The sequence below is a fragment of the Ursus americanus genome, chromosome 23 (genome assembly GCF_024610735.1).
Source record: "Ursus americanus isolate L20-20 chromosome 23, mUrsAme1.1.p, whole genome shotgun sequence".
Lineage (NCBI taxonomy): Eukaryota > Metazoa > Chordata > Mammalia > Carnivora > Ursidae > Ursus > Ursus americanus.
This window is the reverse complement of record NC_142149.1, coordinates 17,730,150-17,748,309: the sequence shown is the minus strand read 5'-3', so window position 1 is coordinate 17,748,309 and position 18,160 is coordinate 17,730,150. Positions and strand designations below refer to the sequence as shown.

General features: G+C 43.5%; 1 protein-coding gene across 1 annotated transcript in view; it reads left to right on the top strand.

Annotated features, from left to right (window-relative positions):
- Positions 1–18,160, top strand: part of DBF4B (DBF4B-CDC7 kinase regulatory subunit) — a 40,365-nt gene that overhangs the window by 699 nt on the left and 21,506 nt on the right. Inside the window, 3 exon segments of the mRNA XM_045814417.2 lie at positions 1,327–1,384; positions 8,592–8,788; positions 9,246–9,311. Of these exon segments, the coding sequence (XP_045670373.2) occupies positions 9,278–9,311 (34 nt within the window). The 5' untranslated portion in view covers positions 1,327–1,384; positions 8,592–8,788; positions 9,246–9,277.

The window sequence follows — 18,160 nt, the reverse complement described above, 5'->3', positions numbered from 1 at the left end:
CTGTATTAAAGGGAAGGAAACCGAGGCATAGAGTCCCACAGCTACAGGAAGCCTGATCAGAGGCAAGGAGCTCGTGCACAGCTTCCAGAGTCTCAGCGGACTCTGCGAAACTCCTGGCTCCGGACCGAAGTGAACTACCCAAGAAGCTAGGTTGCCTTTTCCTGAACTGCAGACAGGCTGATAGGTCACTGACCCGACTCCTTCATTCACTAAATATTTGAGTACCTACAGCATGGCTTAGCTCCTAGGCACTGAAAATACAAAGATAAAACTGTCACAGGGGCGCCTGGGTGGCTCAGTCGTTAAGCATCTGCCTTCGGCTCAGGGCGGGATCCCAGCGTTCTGGGATCGAGCCCCACATCAGGCTCCTCCGCTTTGAGCCTGCTTCTTCCTCTCCCACTCCCCCTGCTTGTGTTCCCTCTCACGCTGGCTGTCTCTCTCTCTCTGTCAAATAAATAAATAAAATCTTAAAAAAAAAAAATGTCTGATTAGGGGCACCTGGGTGGCTCAGTAGTTAAGCATCTGCCTTCAGCCCAGGGAGTGATCCCAGGGCACTGGGATTGAGCCCCACATCGCTCCCTGCTCTGCTGGAAGCCTGCTTCTTCCTCTCCTACTCCCCCCCCGTTTGTGTTCCCTCTCTCGCTGGCTATATCTCTCTCTGTCACATAAATCTTTTTTTAAAAAGTCTGATTATATGCTGTGTTAGTCTGTGATTGGGTAGCAGGCGCTGGAAAATGTGGGAGCAGGAAATGGATCAGTACAATCTCATTGGAGGGTAATTTGAAAAGACCCAGCATCTCTACTGCTGGGAATTTATTATAATATACACATGTGTGCAGAGTGCCCTATTTATGAGGATATTCATTACAGTGATGCTTATTGTAGTGAAAGGACAGAATACACTCCATTCTGTCAATGGGAGACTGGGCTCAAAAAAGCCACAAAAAGAACTACTGGACAGCTGTGAAACTGAAGGAAGCTCTTGATGTTCTGACAGGTAACAAAACTCAAGATACATTGTTAAAAAAAAAAAAAAGTGAGGCTCGGAACAGTATGTGATGTTTGCTACCAATTGTGTTTGAAAAGAAGGTGGGATGGGGGAATACATATACATATGTGTCCTTGCAGGTGCATGAAATATCCCTGGAAAGATACAGAAGGGGTAGGAGGATGGTTGTCACTGAGGAGGAGAACTCACTGGGGGGTCTGTTTCTCCCTCTGCCCCACCCCCCACTCGTGCTCTCTCTCAAATAAATAAATCTTTAAAAAAAATAAAATTAAGAACTATTTGTTTATTTACCTTGAATCTTTTTTTTTTCTTTTCAGAAATAAAGCCTACTTGAATATTTTCTCCAATCTCATTTTCTTCCCTTCCTCCGCAGAGGTAACTGCTGTTCCTGAATTTGATGTTTATCCTCCTCGGGAATGTTTGAAACATAGTATATATTATAGTATATATATGTATTTATCCATACATATATATGTATCTGTATACAATATGTCACATTGTTTTTACATGTTGAACTTTTCATCCTGCAGTGTGCTTTTTTTCACATAAAGTTGTTTAAAATATTTATCCATGGTGATACATGTAGCTCTTATCCATTCATTTAAACCACTCTGTGGTGTGCCACTGCTCGAATATATCCCAGTTGATCCACTCCTTTGTTGGTGGGCATTTTGATTATTTTCCAGTTTCCCAAATAGTGCTTTGATTCACACTCTTTTTTTTTTTTTTAAAGATTTTATTTATTTATTTGACAGAGAGAGACAGCCAGTGAGAGAGGGAACACAAGCAGGGGGAGTGGGAGAGGAAGAAGCAGGCTCCCAGCGGAGCAGGGAGCCCGATGTGGGGCTCGATCCCAGGACCCTGGGATGGAGCCCTGAGCCGAAGGCAGACGCTTAACGACTGAGCCACCCAGGCGCCCCTGATTCACACTCTTATACATGTCTCTTTATATGCTTGTGGGAAAGTTTCTCTAGGCCAGTAAGCATCAAACATATATATTTTTTAAAGATTTATTTATTTATTTGAGAGAGAGTACGAGCAGTGGGGAGGGGCAGAGGGAGAGGGAGAAAGAGAATCTCAAGCAGACTCCCCACTGAGTGCAGAGCCTGATGCAGGGCTCCATTTCATGACCCTGAGATAATGACCTGGTCTGAAACCAAAAATCCAGCACTTAACTGACTACCCCACCCAGGCACCCAGCATCAAACATATTTTTGCCACATATTCTCAGCAGGAAAAATATTTTCACTCTGCATGTCTAATGTAGGAATGTGTGTTTATGAATCACTATAACAAATTTGTATGTCCATCATAAAACATACAAAAAGATAACTATAAAAGTGGGGATTAAAAAGTGACATAAATAATGATGGTTAGCATTTTTTAGCAATTAAGTAATTTTTAATTAAAAAAAGAAAAGAAGTGAAGAGGGGCACCTGGGTGGCTCAGTCAGTTAAGCAGCTGACTATTGATTTTGGCTCAGGTCATGATCTCAGGGTCCTGGGATCAAGCCCCACGTTGGGCTCTGTGCTCAGCTAGGAGTCTGCTTGTCCCTCTCCCTCTGCTCCTTCCCCCCTCTTGTGCTTGCACGCTCTCTATCTCTAAAATAAATAAAATCTTTAAAAAAAGTAAAAAGCTGTAAAATTCATCTCAAGTAACTAGAGGGAAATATATGACCTTAAATGAACATTCTTGCTCTACAAACTTAGCCAGCCAGGTGCCCCTTCCCTTGCATTTCTGCCTTAAATGTTTTTTTTTTTTTTCTGCCTTAACTATTTTGAGGTTATGTCGCTAAATTCTTATAAATACTAGGTTACTTAGTTCCTGGTGAATTGTTTATCATCAAGGAGTGACGCCTATATCCCTAATAATTCTTTACCTCTTAAAATCAATGTCAGATTTTAATATTGCTGTATTGGTTTCCTTTGTCTATGTTACCCTACACTGAAAGGCAGCACAGAGAGCAGTGTTAAGACCATGACCTCTGAAGTCAGACTGTCTGGGTTCACATCCCAGCACTAAGCTATAACCTCCGTGTCCCCATATACAAAATGGGCATAGTTAACTACCCACCTTACAGGGGTTTTATGAGGATTAGAGTAATTACTATTTTTAAAGCACTTTGAGGGGCACCTGGGTGGCTCCGTTGGTTAAGCGTCTGCCTTCAGCTCAGGTCATGATCCTGGAGTCCCGGGATCAGGATCGAGCCCCATGTTGGGCTCCCTACTCAGCAGGGAGTCGGCTTCTTCCTCTGCCTCCGCTCCTCCTCGCTTGTGTTCTCTCGCTCACTCGCTCGCTCTCGTTTTGAATATCATAGTAAGCACTACGTAGGTATTTATAAAATAAAGTAATTAAATGTATATATCTGCATCCTTTTTCTGTGTCATTTTTTAAGTATTTCTCTGGTAAACACTGTGTAGCTGGCAGATACTGCAGTGCTGCGGGAGATATTACGAAAGTCCTAGCGCATACGTGTGCGTGTATCTGTAGAGTAACTCCTAGAAATGAGATTGCTGGGTGGAAAGATACGTACATTCATCATTTTGCGAGACAGTGCCAAATTGCCTTACATTGGGGTTGTACCCACCTCCTGTGTAAGGCAGTTTGGCACTGTCTCGCAAAATTGATCTTTGCCAGTCTGTTAAATAAAAAACAGCGTTTCAGAGTAGATTTAATTTGCATTTCTCTTATTTAAGTGAGGTTGAGCATATTTGAATGCTATTTGTATTTCTTTCTCCATGAATATTCTCTTACCCATTTTCAATTGGGTTGTTCTTTTCTGTATCTATTTGTACAAGTTTTTTGTTTTTTTTGTTTTTTTTTTTTTTAGATATTAGGAAATCAGCCCTTGTTCTATGATATGAGCTGATTTTTTTTTTTTTTTTAATTTTAAGCACTTCCCCTCAGGAATGGAGAAAAATGATGAGAAAGAAAATTTTGAATTACTATCTCTAAACATTTTCTGCCAAGTAGGAAAAGCTACCTTTTTCTGGTCACTCACTGACTTTGTGCTAAACACGTTTAATACTGAAAACCTCACTTTCTGGTAGATAATGTTATCTTCATTTTACAAATGAAAAAAACTGCAGATCAGAGAGTTTCGGTCATTTGTTCATTTAACGAATATTTAGTGAGCACCCACTGGGATCTTTACTTTGGGGATACAGCAGTAAGTGAAACAGAAAAGGTCCTTTTTCTTAGGGGTTTGCATTCTAGCTGGGGAAATACAGACAACAAGCCAGCACACAAATAAGATACTTTCTGACAGTGATAAGTGCTGTGAAGAAAATAAGAAATGGGGGAGCTGCTGTTCGGATGGTGGTCTCCAAAGTCCTATCTGAAAATACGAGATCTGATCTGATGCCTAAAAGGGAAGAGAAGAACTGGGAGATGGAACTGTTGGTGTAAAAGCCCTAAGGCAGCAATGAGTTGGGCTCATTCAAGACACAGGGAAATTTGGTCGGAGGAGCTAACAGGGAAAGCCACCGGGTGGTTTTGAAAGGGAGGGTAATTTGATCCATAATGGGGGACCCCAAACAGCTTTTTTGTTGATGGATATATCAGTTATCTGTTGCTGTCTCACCCGAAAATGTGATGACTCACCACCCATCACTGATTTTCACTGGGTTTTTGTGGGCCTGGGATTTGGGAGCATCCTGCTTGGGCTCTTCTGTCTTGGGATCTCTTGTGAGGTTGCAGTCTTCGGAAAGCTTGTCTAGGGCTGAACTATCTCCTTGCAAGATGGCTCCATCACAGTAGCGGTTAAGTTGGTGCTGGCTGTTAGCAGGAAGACTTCGTTCCTCTCCGTCTCCATAAGAGCCTCTCCACAGGCATACTTGAGAGTTCTCATGTCATGATTGCTGGCTTCCCCCATGGCAGGTGACCCACGAAACAGCAATACAGATGTTGACATGTTTTATGACCCAGCCTCAGAAGTGGCACAGTGTTCTTTCCTCAATATTTTTTTTTAAGATTTTATTTATTTATTTGTCAGAGAGAGAGAGCACAAGCAGGGGGAGCATCAGGCAGAGTCAGAGGGAGAAGCAGGCTCCCCGCTGAGCAAGGAGCCCGATGTGGGACTTGATCCCAGGACCCTGGGATCACGACCTGAGCTGAAGGCAGCTGCTTAACCAACTGAGCCACCCAGGCGTCCCTCTTTCCTCAATATTCTGTCGGTACATAGCCCCATTTGATGTGGTCATGACTGCCAGGAGATTATGTCCTTGCAGGCCATCTTGGGAGACTGGCTACCACAATGTTTTAGAAGCTGCTTTTAGGCAACAGGCTTGAACAGTGGAAAACTGAGTAAGGTAGAAGGGCCCACAGTGACCCCAACCCCCTGGCTGAATACAGATAGGCCCACCAGGCAACCCATCTCAAACTATCCGTAGGCCCTAACGAACCAAAGCGCTACCTACAGCCAGGCACAGGTACCGAAAAAGAGAAAATTCCATACATCCCCATACCTCTTCACCTACCCTTTTGAAAAACAGCCCCACCCATTGCCCCATTGCAGGCTGTCTCTCCTTTGTGGCCCTACCCGCTGCTCCCTTGCGGTGTATTTGATAAATTTCTATCTCCTTTGTTCTGCCGCTGGTGAATCCTTTCACTGCCCCTGCCACTGGCATCCACCCGATCGAGTCACCCCACATTTGGGGACCCCCATCCATCAGGACAGACACCACAAATGTGGGTATTTTTAAATTTAACTTTATAAATATACATGTATTTTATATATTTGTATATATATTTTATGTGATATTGACCACATTAGAAATTAAAGCTTAAAAATATTGTTCATAGGGGGCAACTGGGTGGCTCAGTCAGTTGTTATCCAACTCCTGGTTTCAGCTCAGGTCATGATCTCAGGGTCCTGAGATAGAGCCCCAAATCTGGCTCTGTGCTCCCCAGGGAGTCTGCTTAAAGATTCTTTTTTTTTTTTTTTTTTTTGAAGATTTTGTTTATTTATTTGACAGAGAGAGAGAGAGAGAGAGAGACAGCCAGCGAGAGAGGGAACACAAGCAGGGGGAGTGGGAGAGGAAGAAGCAGGCTCCCAGCGGAGGAGGGAGCCTGATGTGGGGCTCGATCCCAGGACCCTGGGATCAGGCCCTGAGCCAAAGGCAGACGCTTAACGACTGAGACACCCAGGCGCCCCTAAGCATCTGACTCTTGGTTTCAGCTCAGGTCATGGTCTCAGGGTTGTGGGATCTAGCCCTGAGTCTGGCTCCCAGCTCAGCGGGGAGTCTGCTTGTCTCCTTCTGCCCCTCCCCCCACCCCACCCCGACCCCGCTCACGTGCTCTCTCTCTTTCTCTCTCAAATGAATAAATAAAACTTTAAAAAATATATATATTTTCCAAAACAAAAATAATCAGAAGAATGACATTGTTTTACATTTCTCCAAATCTTTTTAATAAGTGGTTTGACAGAAGAGTGTTAGAGTCTTATTTTTGCTTCTGCATACTCTACTGAACTATTCATGAGAGAATGAGAACAAAAAATGGAAAATAATGTCTTTGTGTTATTGTAAAAATAGTTTTGACTTCATGGAACCTTTTGAAAGGGCTGAGCTATACTTTGGGAACCTTGGTCTGAATTGTGATGTAGTAACAAATGATACCCAAATCTCAGTAGCTTAAAATAACAAAAGTTTACTTCTTGCTTATGCAACAAACCCATCTGGGGTTGCCCATGGTTCTTTTCTATGCCATCTTCACTAAAGAACCCAAACTGACAGGTCAGCCTCTAGCTAGGACATTGCCAGTCATTGTGATGGGCAAAAAAAAAAAAAAACTTGGGGGGCGCCTGGGTGGCACAGCGGTTGGGCGTCTGCCTTCAGCTCAGGGTGTGATCCCGGCGTTATGGGATCGAGCCCCACATCAGGCTCCTCCGCTATGAGCCTGCTTCTTCCTCTCCCACTCCCCCTGCTTGTGTTCCCTCTCTCGCTGGCTGTCTCTATTTCTGTCAAATAAATAAATAAAATCTTTAAAAAAAAAAAAACAAAAAACCTTGGTAAACGATCCTGTCTCTTAAAACTTGTGCTTGGAAGTGAGGTCAATTTTTTTTTTCTTTTTTCATCAGCCAAAGCAAGTCACATGGCCAACCTTTAGTTCATCAAGGCTGCTATGTATAATCTACTGTAGGGAGGGGCCCTGCTGGAGTGGATACAATATATATATATATATATATATATATATGCCTGTGCCATGGTGTTTAAGGAATATTCCAGTTGTGGATGGAGAATGGATTACTTTGAGGAAATGTAGGAAGTTGCTCAAGAGTAAAAGTAGTGTTGGGCCACCTGGCTGGCTCAGTCAGTAGGGCATGCAGCTCTTGATCTCAGGGTCATGAATTCAAGCCCCACATTAGGGGTAGAATTTACTTAACTAAAAATAAAGTAGAAGTTGTGTTAGAAATCGACACAGTGCTTTGGGCAAGAATGTATGGTGGCTTGAACTAAGATGGTAGCAGCGGTCTGATTCAAGATATACTTTGGAGTTGGCAGAATTTGTTTTTGGAGTCGGGGTGGGGATAAGGGAAGATACTGAAGTAACCTTCAGGTTTTTGCCTTGAGCAACTGAGTGGATTGTATGACATACTGAGGTGGAGAAGAATGGGTAGTTTTTTTGAGGGGTGGTGTGTGAAACAAATGTTCTGTTTTGAACATATTAAGCCTGAGGTGCCTGTTAGACATCCAAATAGAGATGTTTAGTAGCCACTTGAATACAGCAGTCTGGAGATCAAGGGAGAGGTCAGAGCTAGAGATAGAAATTCTGCAGGCATTAGCATAGAGCTGATTATAAAGCCATGGAGTTGAATAAGATCTCCTAGGGAGAAGGTGTTAATGTGGAAGAGAAGAGGGCTAGGGGCTAAAGCCTTGGCATGCTGCAACATTTATAGGTGAAACAATGGCTTTGGATCCAGCAAAGGAGATTGAGGAACCATTGAGGGAAGGTGAACACTGGTAGAAATAGAAGCAAAAGGAAGAAATTGGCTCAAGAAGGAGGGAATAGTCTGTTTCAATGTTCTAGAAATCAGATAGGATGAATATAGCAAAGTGACCATAGGATTTGGGAACATGGAAGTTATAGCTGACCTAGACACGTACAGTTTTAGTGGAGAGGTGAGGATCAAAGGCTAATTACATGACTTGGGGGGAAAGATGGGAAGTGAAGAATGGAGACACCTCTTTTGAGAAATTTTTTTGTTGGGTGGGTTATTGGAGAAAAGGGGGGAAAACAAAGATGTGACGATGAAATGATGTGTATGTGAGTTTTTGTGTGTGTGTGTAAATTTTCAATGCTCTATAAGTGATAGGCTTTTTTGTTATTTATTACCTAACTCCCAGGAATTTCCAACCAGCTCAGTGGGAAGAATCACTAAGACTAGGCTACCACAATAGTCCCCAAGTTCCCGTCTATTAAGGCTCAGAGTATTTCCACCCAAAGACAAGCCAAGACATGAAGAGACGGATGGAAAGAGCGGAACTGAAAAGGAAGGGGGGAAAGGGAGGATTTGCTGAGTTAACATTGACCTCGCAGGGCCACCGTACAGCCGACCCTCACAGCTATTACGCTATTTTAGGGGGCGGAGCCGACAAGAAATTTAAACCGAAGCCGCGGCCGAGAGCGCCTGGAGACTGATAATGTACTCGTGGAGTTGCCGTCGGCGCTTGGAAGTCTGAAATCTCTTATGGAGCCCGCGAATATAACGCGGAGGCCTTGAGGAAAGAGTACGGAGGCCGAGAAGGAGCCGAGAATTGAGGAGGGAGTCAGGAAAGGGTACGGATGCCGGGAAGGGGAAGATGGGGTAAGAAGGTAGGCGGAAGGGGTCCGAAGAGTGTAGAGAGGATAAGGGATGGGGAAGATGCGCAGGAATTGGGGAACGGATAGGTGCAGAAGCTGAGGAGGGTGGAGGGGCCGGGAAGGGCTCCCAGGAGTTGAGGAGGCAGAAGTCTCAAAGGGGCAGAGGCACTGAGGGGACAAGAACGTGGAGGGAGGCACGGGAATTGAAATGTACAAAGGGTGGCCAAGAGGCGGTGGGAGTTGAGGGCGCAGAGTCCTAGAAGGGGCGCGGGAGGTGAGATGGGATGTGGATTGGGATGGAGTTGAGGCTTGCTGTACCCGGGAGCCGCGCTGGGGTTGTGCGGGAATTGGGGGGGTGGGGGTGGGGGTGGGGAGAGGATAGAAGGTCGAAGGCTAATGAAGATGGTGCTGCTGCTGTTTTGTCCTTTCTCAGGCGACGGCAAATTCTCTGAGCTGCAGAGTTCTATGGCTGAGAGGAGGCTCCGGACTCCGGACCTAGGTAGGTAACAGGTCAAAACTAGGGATGCGAGGTCGAAGTTGCTACTCCTGCACCAGAGTCTCTTGGGATGGAAAGGTCGAGAAATGTTAGCGCTATTGGGGTTTTCTAATTACTTAATGGTTTTGAGTGTGTGTGTATATGGTGGGATGTCATGAAATCATTTAGGAATTCATGTTAAAGATCAAATAGAGCTTTCAGTCTGATATTATGAACAAGATTAGCAGATGGGGAGTCAGGATAGAGTACCTTATTAAGCCCACATTCATGGTTATTTTTACCATAAACTTAAACACTCACCGAAATAGATAAGTGTTTCAGCACATGCTCACTTCCCTCAATACTCCCCCTCCCACTTCTTTCGGTATCTTCTAGTTTTAGTTCTGGATTGTTACAGACACAGGCTTTGGTTGTTGCCTTTGAACCAGTAATGTACTTTACTAAGTCATCTACTCTTCCTTTGCTGGAGAACTTTTCTCCAAGAGTGTTTTCCAAGGGGGCTTTATGGGATAAACTTTCTGAGGCTTGTATGCCTGAGAATATCTTGATTTCACCGTTGTGTTAAAATTCTTGCATCAAAGTTCTTTTCCTTCAACACACTAAAAAATTACAGCATTTTCTTCCTGCAAAAAGTAGAGGCTGTTGATAATTGGTGTTGGTCTTATTCTTGTTCCTTTGTAAGTGACCTTCTTTTTTCATTAGAACACTTTAGATGATTCTCTTTATATTTGTTCTTAAAATTCACTGTAATATGACTATATGCATTTTAGAGGGTTTTTAATTTTTTTATTACAGTTTTATGGTTACATAATTTTTTAAAAAAAGATTTTATTTATTTATGACAGAGAGAGACAGCCAGTGAGAGAGGGAACACAAGCAGGGGGAGTGGGAGAGGAAGAAGCAGCCTCCCAGTGGTTGAGCCTGATGTGGGGCTCGATCCCAGAATGCCGGGATCACGTCCTGGGCGGAAGGCAGACGCTTAATAACTGAGCCACCCAGGCGCCCCTATGGTTACATAATTTTAAAAGGCCAGGTCTACACACACACACACACACACACACACACACACACACACACCATTGTTCCTCCTGATTGCCACTCCCTAGGGTGCCATTAACTGTTTTAGTTATTTCCTCTAGTATTTACCTACTTATTTCTAAATAGCATGCTCATACTGCTTTTGTTGTTTTCAACTTAAATTATATCTATTGACTTCATAGCATGGAAAATATTTTTTCTGTCTACCCACTTAACATGCAGCACACACACACACATACATTTCCCTCCTCTTCTCTCCTCCTCCCAGTGTTTATGAAGTCTGGTTTTTTTTGTTTTGTTTTGTTTTGTTTTTTTAAGTAGGCTCCATGCCCAGAGCAGAGCCCAACATGGGCCCAAACTCATGGCCCTGAGATAGACCTGAGCTGAGATCAAGAGTCAGACGCTTAACCCTCTGAGCCACCCCAGCACCCCTATACGTAGTCATTTTTGATTGGTCATTTATTTATTTGCGTTATCATTATTATGGTTATTCACAGATGACCCATGTAGTAAACTAGGAAATATGCTTCATGTTCTATGAATGATCACTAATTAATGTCCAGATTCTACCAGAATTATAAACCTTCCCTCAGGGCGCCTGGGTAGCGCAGTCAGTCGTTAAAGCGTCTGCCTTCAGCTCAGGGCGGGATCCTGGTGTTCCGGGATCGAGTCCCACATCAGGCTCCTCCGCTGGGAGCCTGCTTCTTCCTCTCCCACTCCCCCTGCTGTGTTCCCTCTCTCGCTGGCTGTCTCTCTGTCACATAAATAAATAAAACCTTAAAAAAAATAAAATAAACCTTCCCTCAATACCTTCAAGCTCATCAGGGAATCCATCAGTTTCTTCTTTGTCTGGAAGACATACCTTCTGAAACCTTTTGTGTTAGTCTTCTGGTCTGGTGCAGCTATGCCTAGGCTTGTTGCACTAGTCTCCCTTCTTCATTCTGTGGATTTCCCTTTGCTTCTTTCCTGTGTAGGATCCCCTACGTTCCAAATTCCTATTTTCTTTTCTCTTCATTTACTTCCTCATTTCGGTAGACTACATCTTCTAATATAGCTTCCTGAGAAAGGGTACATGACAGATAAATTTTTCAAGACTTACGGGTCTGACAATTCTTTGTTCTTCTTTTTTTTTTTTTAAGATTTTATTTATTTGAGAGAGAGAGCGTGAGAGAGCACAAGGCGCGGGCAGAGGGAGAAGGAGAAGCAGGCTCCCCGCTGAGCAGAGAGCCTGATGTGGGGCTGGATCCCAGGACCCTGAGATCATGACCTGAGCAGAAAGCAATTGCTTAACCCACTGAGCCATCCGGGCGCCCTGACAAGTCTTTATTCTACCTTACATTTGAATGATAGTTCAGCCAGTTAAAGAGTTCTAGGTTGGAAATCATTTTTCCCCAGAATTTTGAAGACATGTTCCACTTCTTTTTTTTTTTTAAGTGTACAAATCTTTTTGTTTTAATTTTTAATTCCAGTATAATTAACATCCAGTGTTCTATTAGTTTCAAATGTACAATATAGTGATTCGACCAGGTTCCACTTCTTGTAGTTTCCAGTGTTCTGTGGCAAAGTCTGATGCTATAAATATTTCTATCCTCCTCCTGAACACGATAAGGGCCTAGACTGGTCTGTCTCTGAACCACCCCTGCCGCCGTCTAGCAACAATGTGATTATTGTCTTTTTTACTTCCCAATTAGTCATTGTTATTGTTGTTTTATACAGTCAGTGATTGTTTGGATTTATACATATTTTTGCCAAATTTTTGGCATTTCAGTCCTTCTGGGTCTAGCTTCCTTCGTCCAAAGTACACCTCTGCGAGGTCCTTTAGTAAGAAGTGGTTGGGGATAAATGGGTTTTCTTTTTTTTTTTTTTTTAAGATTTTATTTATTTATTCGACAGAGATAGAGACAGCCAGCGAGAGAGGGAACACAAGCAGGGGGAGTGGGAGAGGAAGAAGCAGGCTCATAGCGGAGGAGCCTGAAGTGCGGCTCGATCCCATAACGCCGGGATCACGTCCTGAGCCGAAGGCAGACGCTTAACCGCTGTGCCACCCAGGTGCCCCTGATAAATGGGTTTTCTTTGTTTGAAAAATGCCTTGGTTTTCTTTGTTGAAAGATGGGTGGCTCAGTGAAGCATCTGATTCTTGACTCTTTTTTTTTTTTTCTTTTTTAAGATTTATTTATTTATTTATCTGACAGAGAGAGAGACAGCCAGCGAGAGAGGGAACACAAGCAGGGGGAGTGGGAGAGGAAGAAGCAGGCTCCCAGCGGAGGAGCCTGATGTGGGGCTCCATCCCAGGACCCTGGGATCACGCCCTGAGCCAAAGGCAGACACTTAACAACTGAGCCACTCAGGCGCCCCTGATTCTTGACTCTTGATTTCAGCTCAGGTCATGATCTCAGGGTTGTGGGATCAAGCCCAGTGTCTGTCAGGCTCCATGCTAGGTATGGATTCTGCCTAGGATTTTCTCCCTCTCCCTCTATCCCTCCCCGACCTCAAAAGAAAGAAGGAAGGAAGGGAGGGAGGGAGGGAGGGAGGGAGGGAAGGAAGGAAGGAGCCTTTATTTTGCCCTCACTCTTGAATAATTGTTCAGTCAGATATAAAATTCTAAGTTGACATTTTCTCTCAGCATTTTAAATACTGATTTTAGTGAAATCATTTAATAATTTATTATTTTGTAGTCTATATCTGATCATTCTATTTGAAGCTCTCGGGGATCTAATTTTGCTGTCTCTCATTTCTACTGATTCTTGCTCACGGTGGTTTGTTTCCTTCATGTGTTTTACGTTGAAGGGTGAGTTAATGTTCGCTGATGCTTTATCTGAGGAGATTCCCGGAACCCTGAGCTAAGCTGTGCACCTCTGGAATTGCTTTGCATTGGGTTATTGGAAGTATGCCAAAGGATTATTGTTTAGATTTATACATATTTTTGCCAAATTTTTGGGATTTTCTGAGCTGGGATTATTTTTTGCTTTAACTCTCTGTTTGGTGGTGGTGGCAGTGGGTTCTTAGACCACATAAGTAATGTGAATTTGAATTCCAAATTCTTGCGAGGCCTGTGGTTATGAATTCTCAGAGAAGACTTTTGTCATGCAGAGCCCAGGCTAATATAGGCAGTATTCCCCTTTCGTCCCTTTTGCTGGATAGATTATTTTCTGATTACCTTTTCTCCTAGATTCATGCAGGATTTCTCAATTCTAACTCCCCCCTTGAGGCAGGTGCAAGACCTTATCTCCTGGGCCCGTCTGGCTCATCAGCCACAAACCCTGTTCTTTTTAGCCCCCAGACTCCCTCAAGGCAGTCAGCATTAGCTCTCACCGCTGTGGTGGTCAGTTTTCTCATCATCCGGGGCATTTGCGGAGTCCTCTTATTTATTTATTTTGTGAACTTAGCAATTAGGTGGGATTTGTGTTTAAATTTTAGCCAGCATTTTTAGATATTTTATATTAGGAAGGCTTTTAAATTACCTGGTCTCCAATATGGCCTGAAATAAAGCCAAAATCCTTTTTCTCCTTAATGTCCTGGAATTTCTCGACAGTGTACCCTGATGTGGGACTTTTTTCATTCATGGAACCGGCACTTGGTGGAGACTTTCAGTCTGGAAACTCATTTTCTTTCATTCTGGAAGTTGTTAGCATTATTTCTCTAAGATTCATCCCCTTTTTTCTTTCTTTTCCATCTCCGTTTTCTTTCTTTTCTATTTCTGGAACTTTGTTTTGTTCAGATATTGGATCTCATGGACTGATTCTTTGGTTTTCTTGTGTTTCTCTCCCACTTTCCATCTATTTGTCTTTTGTTCTCTTCTCTGGAGGGTTTCTTCAGCTTAATCTCCAGTCATTGTATTAAATATATTTCTGTAACAGATTTCTCAGTTCCTAAAAGGTTTTTCTTTTCTGCAGTTTCCTTTTCTATAGTTGCCTATGTGTTTATGGAAGGCAGCGCCTTCCTTTATCTCTCTGAAATATTCGTGTGTGTTTTTTTGTTTCGTTTTGGTTCTTTCGTTTTCTTCTGCTTTTCCTGTATTATCTCTGTTTCCTCTAAGGTCTTTTTTCTGTTTGTTTGGTAGTCAGATTTCTTGTTAAAACCTTTCTTTTTTCTTTTTTTTTTTAGAAGCTTCCTTTAAATATCTGATGATCTTTGAGTACCCATTTTTATTTAGAAGCGAGGCAATAAAATGCCAGTTAGAGGGGGTTGTCAGTGGTAGGCTTGATTGTAGGTAATCAGGCTGGAACCTGGCAATTTTGGTGGGTGTCTTATAGCTCAGGCTGCTATAACAAACACCATAGACTGAGTGGCTTAAACCACAGGCATTTATTGCTCCTATTACTGGAGACCGGTAGTCCAAGATCAAGGTGCTGGTAGATTCAGTTCTTGGGGAGGACTCTCTTCCTGCCTCGCACATGGCTGCCATCTCGCTGTGTGTTCACATGACCTCTTCTTCACGCACTCATGGATGGAGACAGCGAAAGCTCTGGTCTCTCTTCTTACAAGGACACCAGCCCCATTAGGGGGGTTCTAGCTCATGATCTCACCTAAACCTAACTACCTTCCAAGGGCTACACCTCCTACTGTCACACTGGGGGTTATAAGTATGGTGGTTTTTTTCTTTTTGATTCTTCACTTTAAAATTATTTCAGACTTCGGCGTCTGGGTAGCTCAGTCGGTTGCGTGTCTGACTCTTGGTTTTGGCTCAGGTCATGACCTCAGGGTCATGAGATCGAGCCCCACGTCAGGCTCCACACTTAGTGGGGAGTCTGCTTGAGATTCTCTCCTGCCACCCCCCCACCACCCCGCTCAGGCTCTCTTTCTCAAATAAATAAATAAATAAATAAATAAATAAATAAATAAATCTTTAAATAATATAATAATTTCAGACTTAACACAAACATTTCAAAAACAATCAAGGGGTGGGGGGATAGTAGGGCAGAGGGAGAGGGAGAGAGAGAATCTTAAGCAGGCTCCATGCCCAGCCAGTTTTGGGGCTCCATCTCACAACCCAAGATCATGACCTGAGCCAAAATCAAGAGTAGGACACTTAACCTAACTGCACCACCCAGGTGCCCCGCCCTTTTGTGTTTTTAAATTAATGTATTTTTTATTTTAAGTAGGCACATGCCCAACGTGGGGCTTGACCTCACGACCTTGAGATCAAGAGCTGCACTGTCCACCAGCTGAGCCAGGCAGGTGCCCCTCATTGCTTTTTTTTAGTTGGATTATTTATCTTTTTATTATATGAGGGTTTTTTAAAGTATTGTATTTTTCATGTCATTTATCTCCAGGTCTTTACCTGCTGTTCCTGTTTTATATTTCCAGTATTCTCCCTTTTTTGAAGTGATTTATTATACTTTAGAACTCTTTTCTCTGTCTGATCCATTTCTTACAACAGATGGACAACCTATACCAGAGAAAGCATCTTTTATAGTAGTTGCTTCGGTTGCCTCATATTTTCTCACAAGCCCACGTCCCCTGGAGACAGTCAGCCACTCTGAGTGGTAATGTGCTTCTGGGACACAGATGCAAAAGCCTAGACCCTGTCATCTGCCCCTCCATTGCGTGTAGGGACGGGGGTGGGACCATAGAGGAAAACGACCGCTAGGTGGAGAGCCCCTGGTTCCAGCATGGGCTCAGTCACTCCCTGTTTGCAGCAACAGTCTATGCCCTTCCAGTATTCACACAGTGCCTGTGCTATTCGTGGTCAAGAGCTGTCTCCTTGAGTTGTAATTACCTAACTCCCCAAATGGATGGGGTAGGGAAGGAGGTCCGTTCAGATGCCAGCCAGCTCACGGTCCCCTTGCCTCTTGTTAGCCGTTTCTCATACACATGTGCATCACCACCCTGAGCTGGGCTCCGGCGCTGCCTTGATGTTACCCTACTGCCTCTGGTGGGTACGGGGCTGCTTACCTGGCACTGGCCACTGGCAGGCAGTGACCCGCACAGCACAAGTAGAAAGCACTCCCCAGTCTGTCACCCACCTTCAATCCCTGGCACCCTTCTGCTCTGGGCTTGCTGTCCGCCCAGCCCCCAGTGTCTGGCATCCATCTCATTCCTCCTTACTTCCATGGCTTCTCTAGGTTTCGTTTCTGTGGAGAAAATCAGTGGGCCTTGTGTGTTTATCGTCTTGTTTAGAACTAAAGTCAAAAGGACTAATTCTAAGTGAGTTTTCTATACAAGTATGGAATTAGGTATACAGCTGAAACTAATACAATGTTGTACGTGATTTATATTCAATTAGGAAGGAAGGAAGAGAGAGAGAGAGAAAGCAAGCAAGCCCTCTGGAGAAGTTGGCATTGGGGAGGGATCCAGAATGGCTACCAGGGCTGACATTGAGCAGGTATTCCTCGTATGGCTAAATCAGATATTTCTGGCCAGTCTCCAGTCAGAGTGGTCAGTGTGTGTTAAGTATTTGAATATCCCCCCCCTCAATACCATTACCTGATACAATTTGCAGTATTTGGTTTACTCCATATGGACTGTCCAAGGGGGATGGGTACTAATTGTTATCACTATTTCAGAAATGAAGAGAGAGATTTGGAGACTAAGAGAGATTGTGACTTGCCCAGGGTTACACAGCTAGTAAGAAGCAGAAGCAGGGACTCACAACAGAAGTCTTCTCTGTGAAATGCCAAGCTGACTTTCTAGTATTTTCTGGCTCTGTACCTAGGACTTTCAGGAAGAAGGAAGGAAGGAAGTTGAGGGCACCAGAAGTCAAGTGCATGAAGGTCAGGCACAGCTGGGGACAGGAGAGCAGGCTGTGGTTTTATGGGAATGATACTGATACGTAAGTCAAAATCTCGTCCCTCAATAGTTCCCAGTCTAATGGGGAGTCCAGAGGTTTACCCTGAAGGAGTAAACAAGAATATGAAGCTGAAAATACTACGAGGACAGAAAATAAGTGATATGGAACTCAGAAAAAGAAAAACACCATCTCACCAGGGCAAGCCAGTTTAACTGAGCACGTCCAACTGAGAGTCTGACAGTAGATAGCAGCGATGCAGGAATTCATGGAATCAAAGAGTTTCAGAAGATTTATAAAAATATCTGATCCGGGGCGCCTGGGTGGCTCAGTCGGTTAAGCGTCTGCCTTCAGCTCGGGTCATGATCCCGCATCAGGCTCCCTGCTCAGCAGGAAGCCTGCTTCACCCTCTGCCCCTCACCCTGCTTGTGCACGCGCGCCGCACACTCGCTCTCTCTCTCTCTCTCACTGTCTCTCTCTCTGTCAAATCAACAAATAAAATCCTTAAAGAAAAAAAAATTCCACACTGAGTGTGTAGGCACACCATTTAGGTTTTATCACTGATGTTTTAGTATACTTATTTTATCACAATCGATTTTTATCCATTATATTTTTGATACATTTCAAGTAATTTGTAGACGTTACCTTTCCCTCTAAATAGTTCAGCATGCATTTCGTTGACCAGAATTCCATATTTGTTCATAGTTTTTTCCTTTAATGTAAAATTTATATACAATAAAATGCACAATTCTCAAGATTATATTTGCTGAGGGTTTGGGGAGTTTCTTTTTAGCTTTATTGAGATACAGTTTACATACTATAAAATTCATTTGTTGTAAGTGTATGCTTTCAGTGATTTTTAGTTAACAGGGTTATGCAGCTAACACACACCCCAAGAAGAACCTCATGCCCATTTTCAGTCACTCCTTATTCCTCCCACCCTCAGCCTTTAAGCAATCACTGATCTGACCTAATTTCTGTCTCTCTGTATTTTCCTCTTCTGGACATTTCATATAAATGCAGTCGTATAATATGTGGTCTTTTGTATCTGACTTTTCTAATTCAGCATGTGTTAGACGTTCATCCT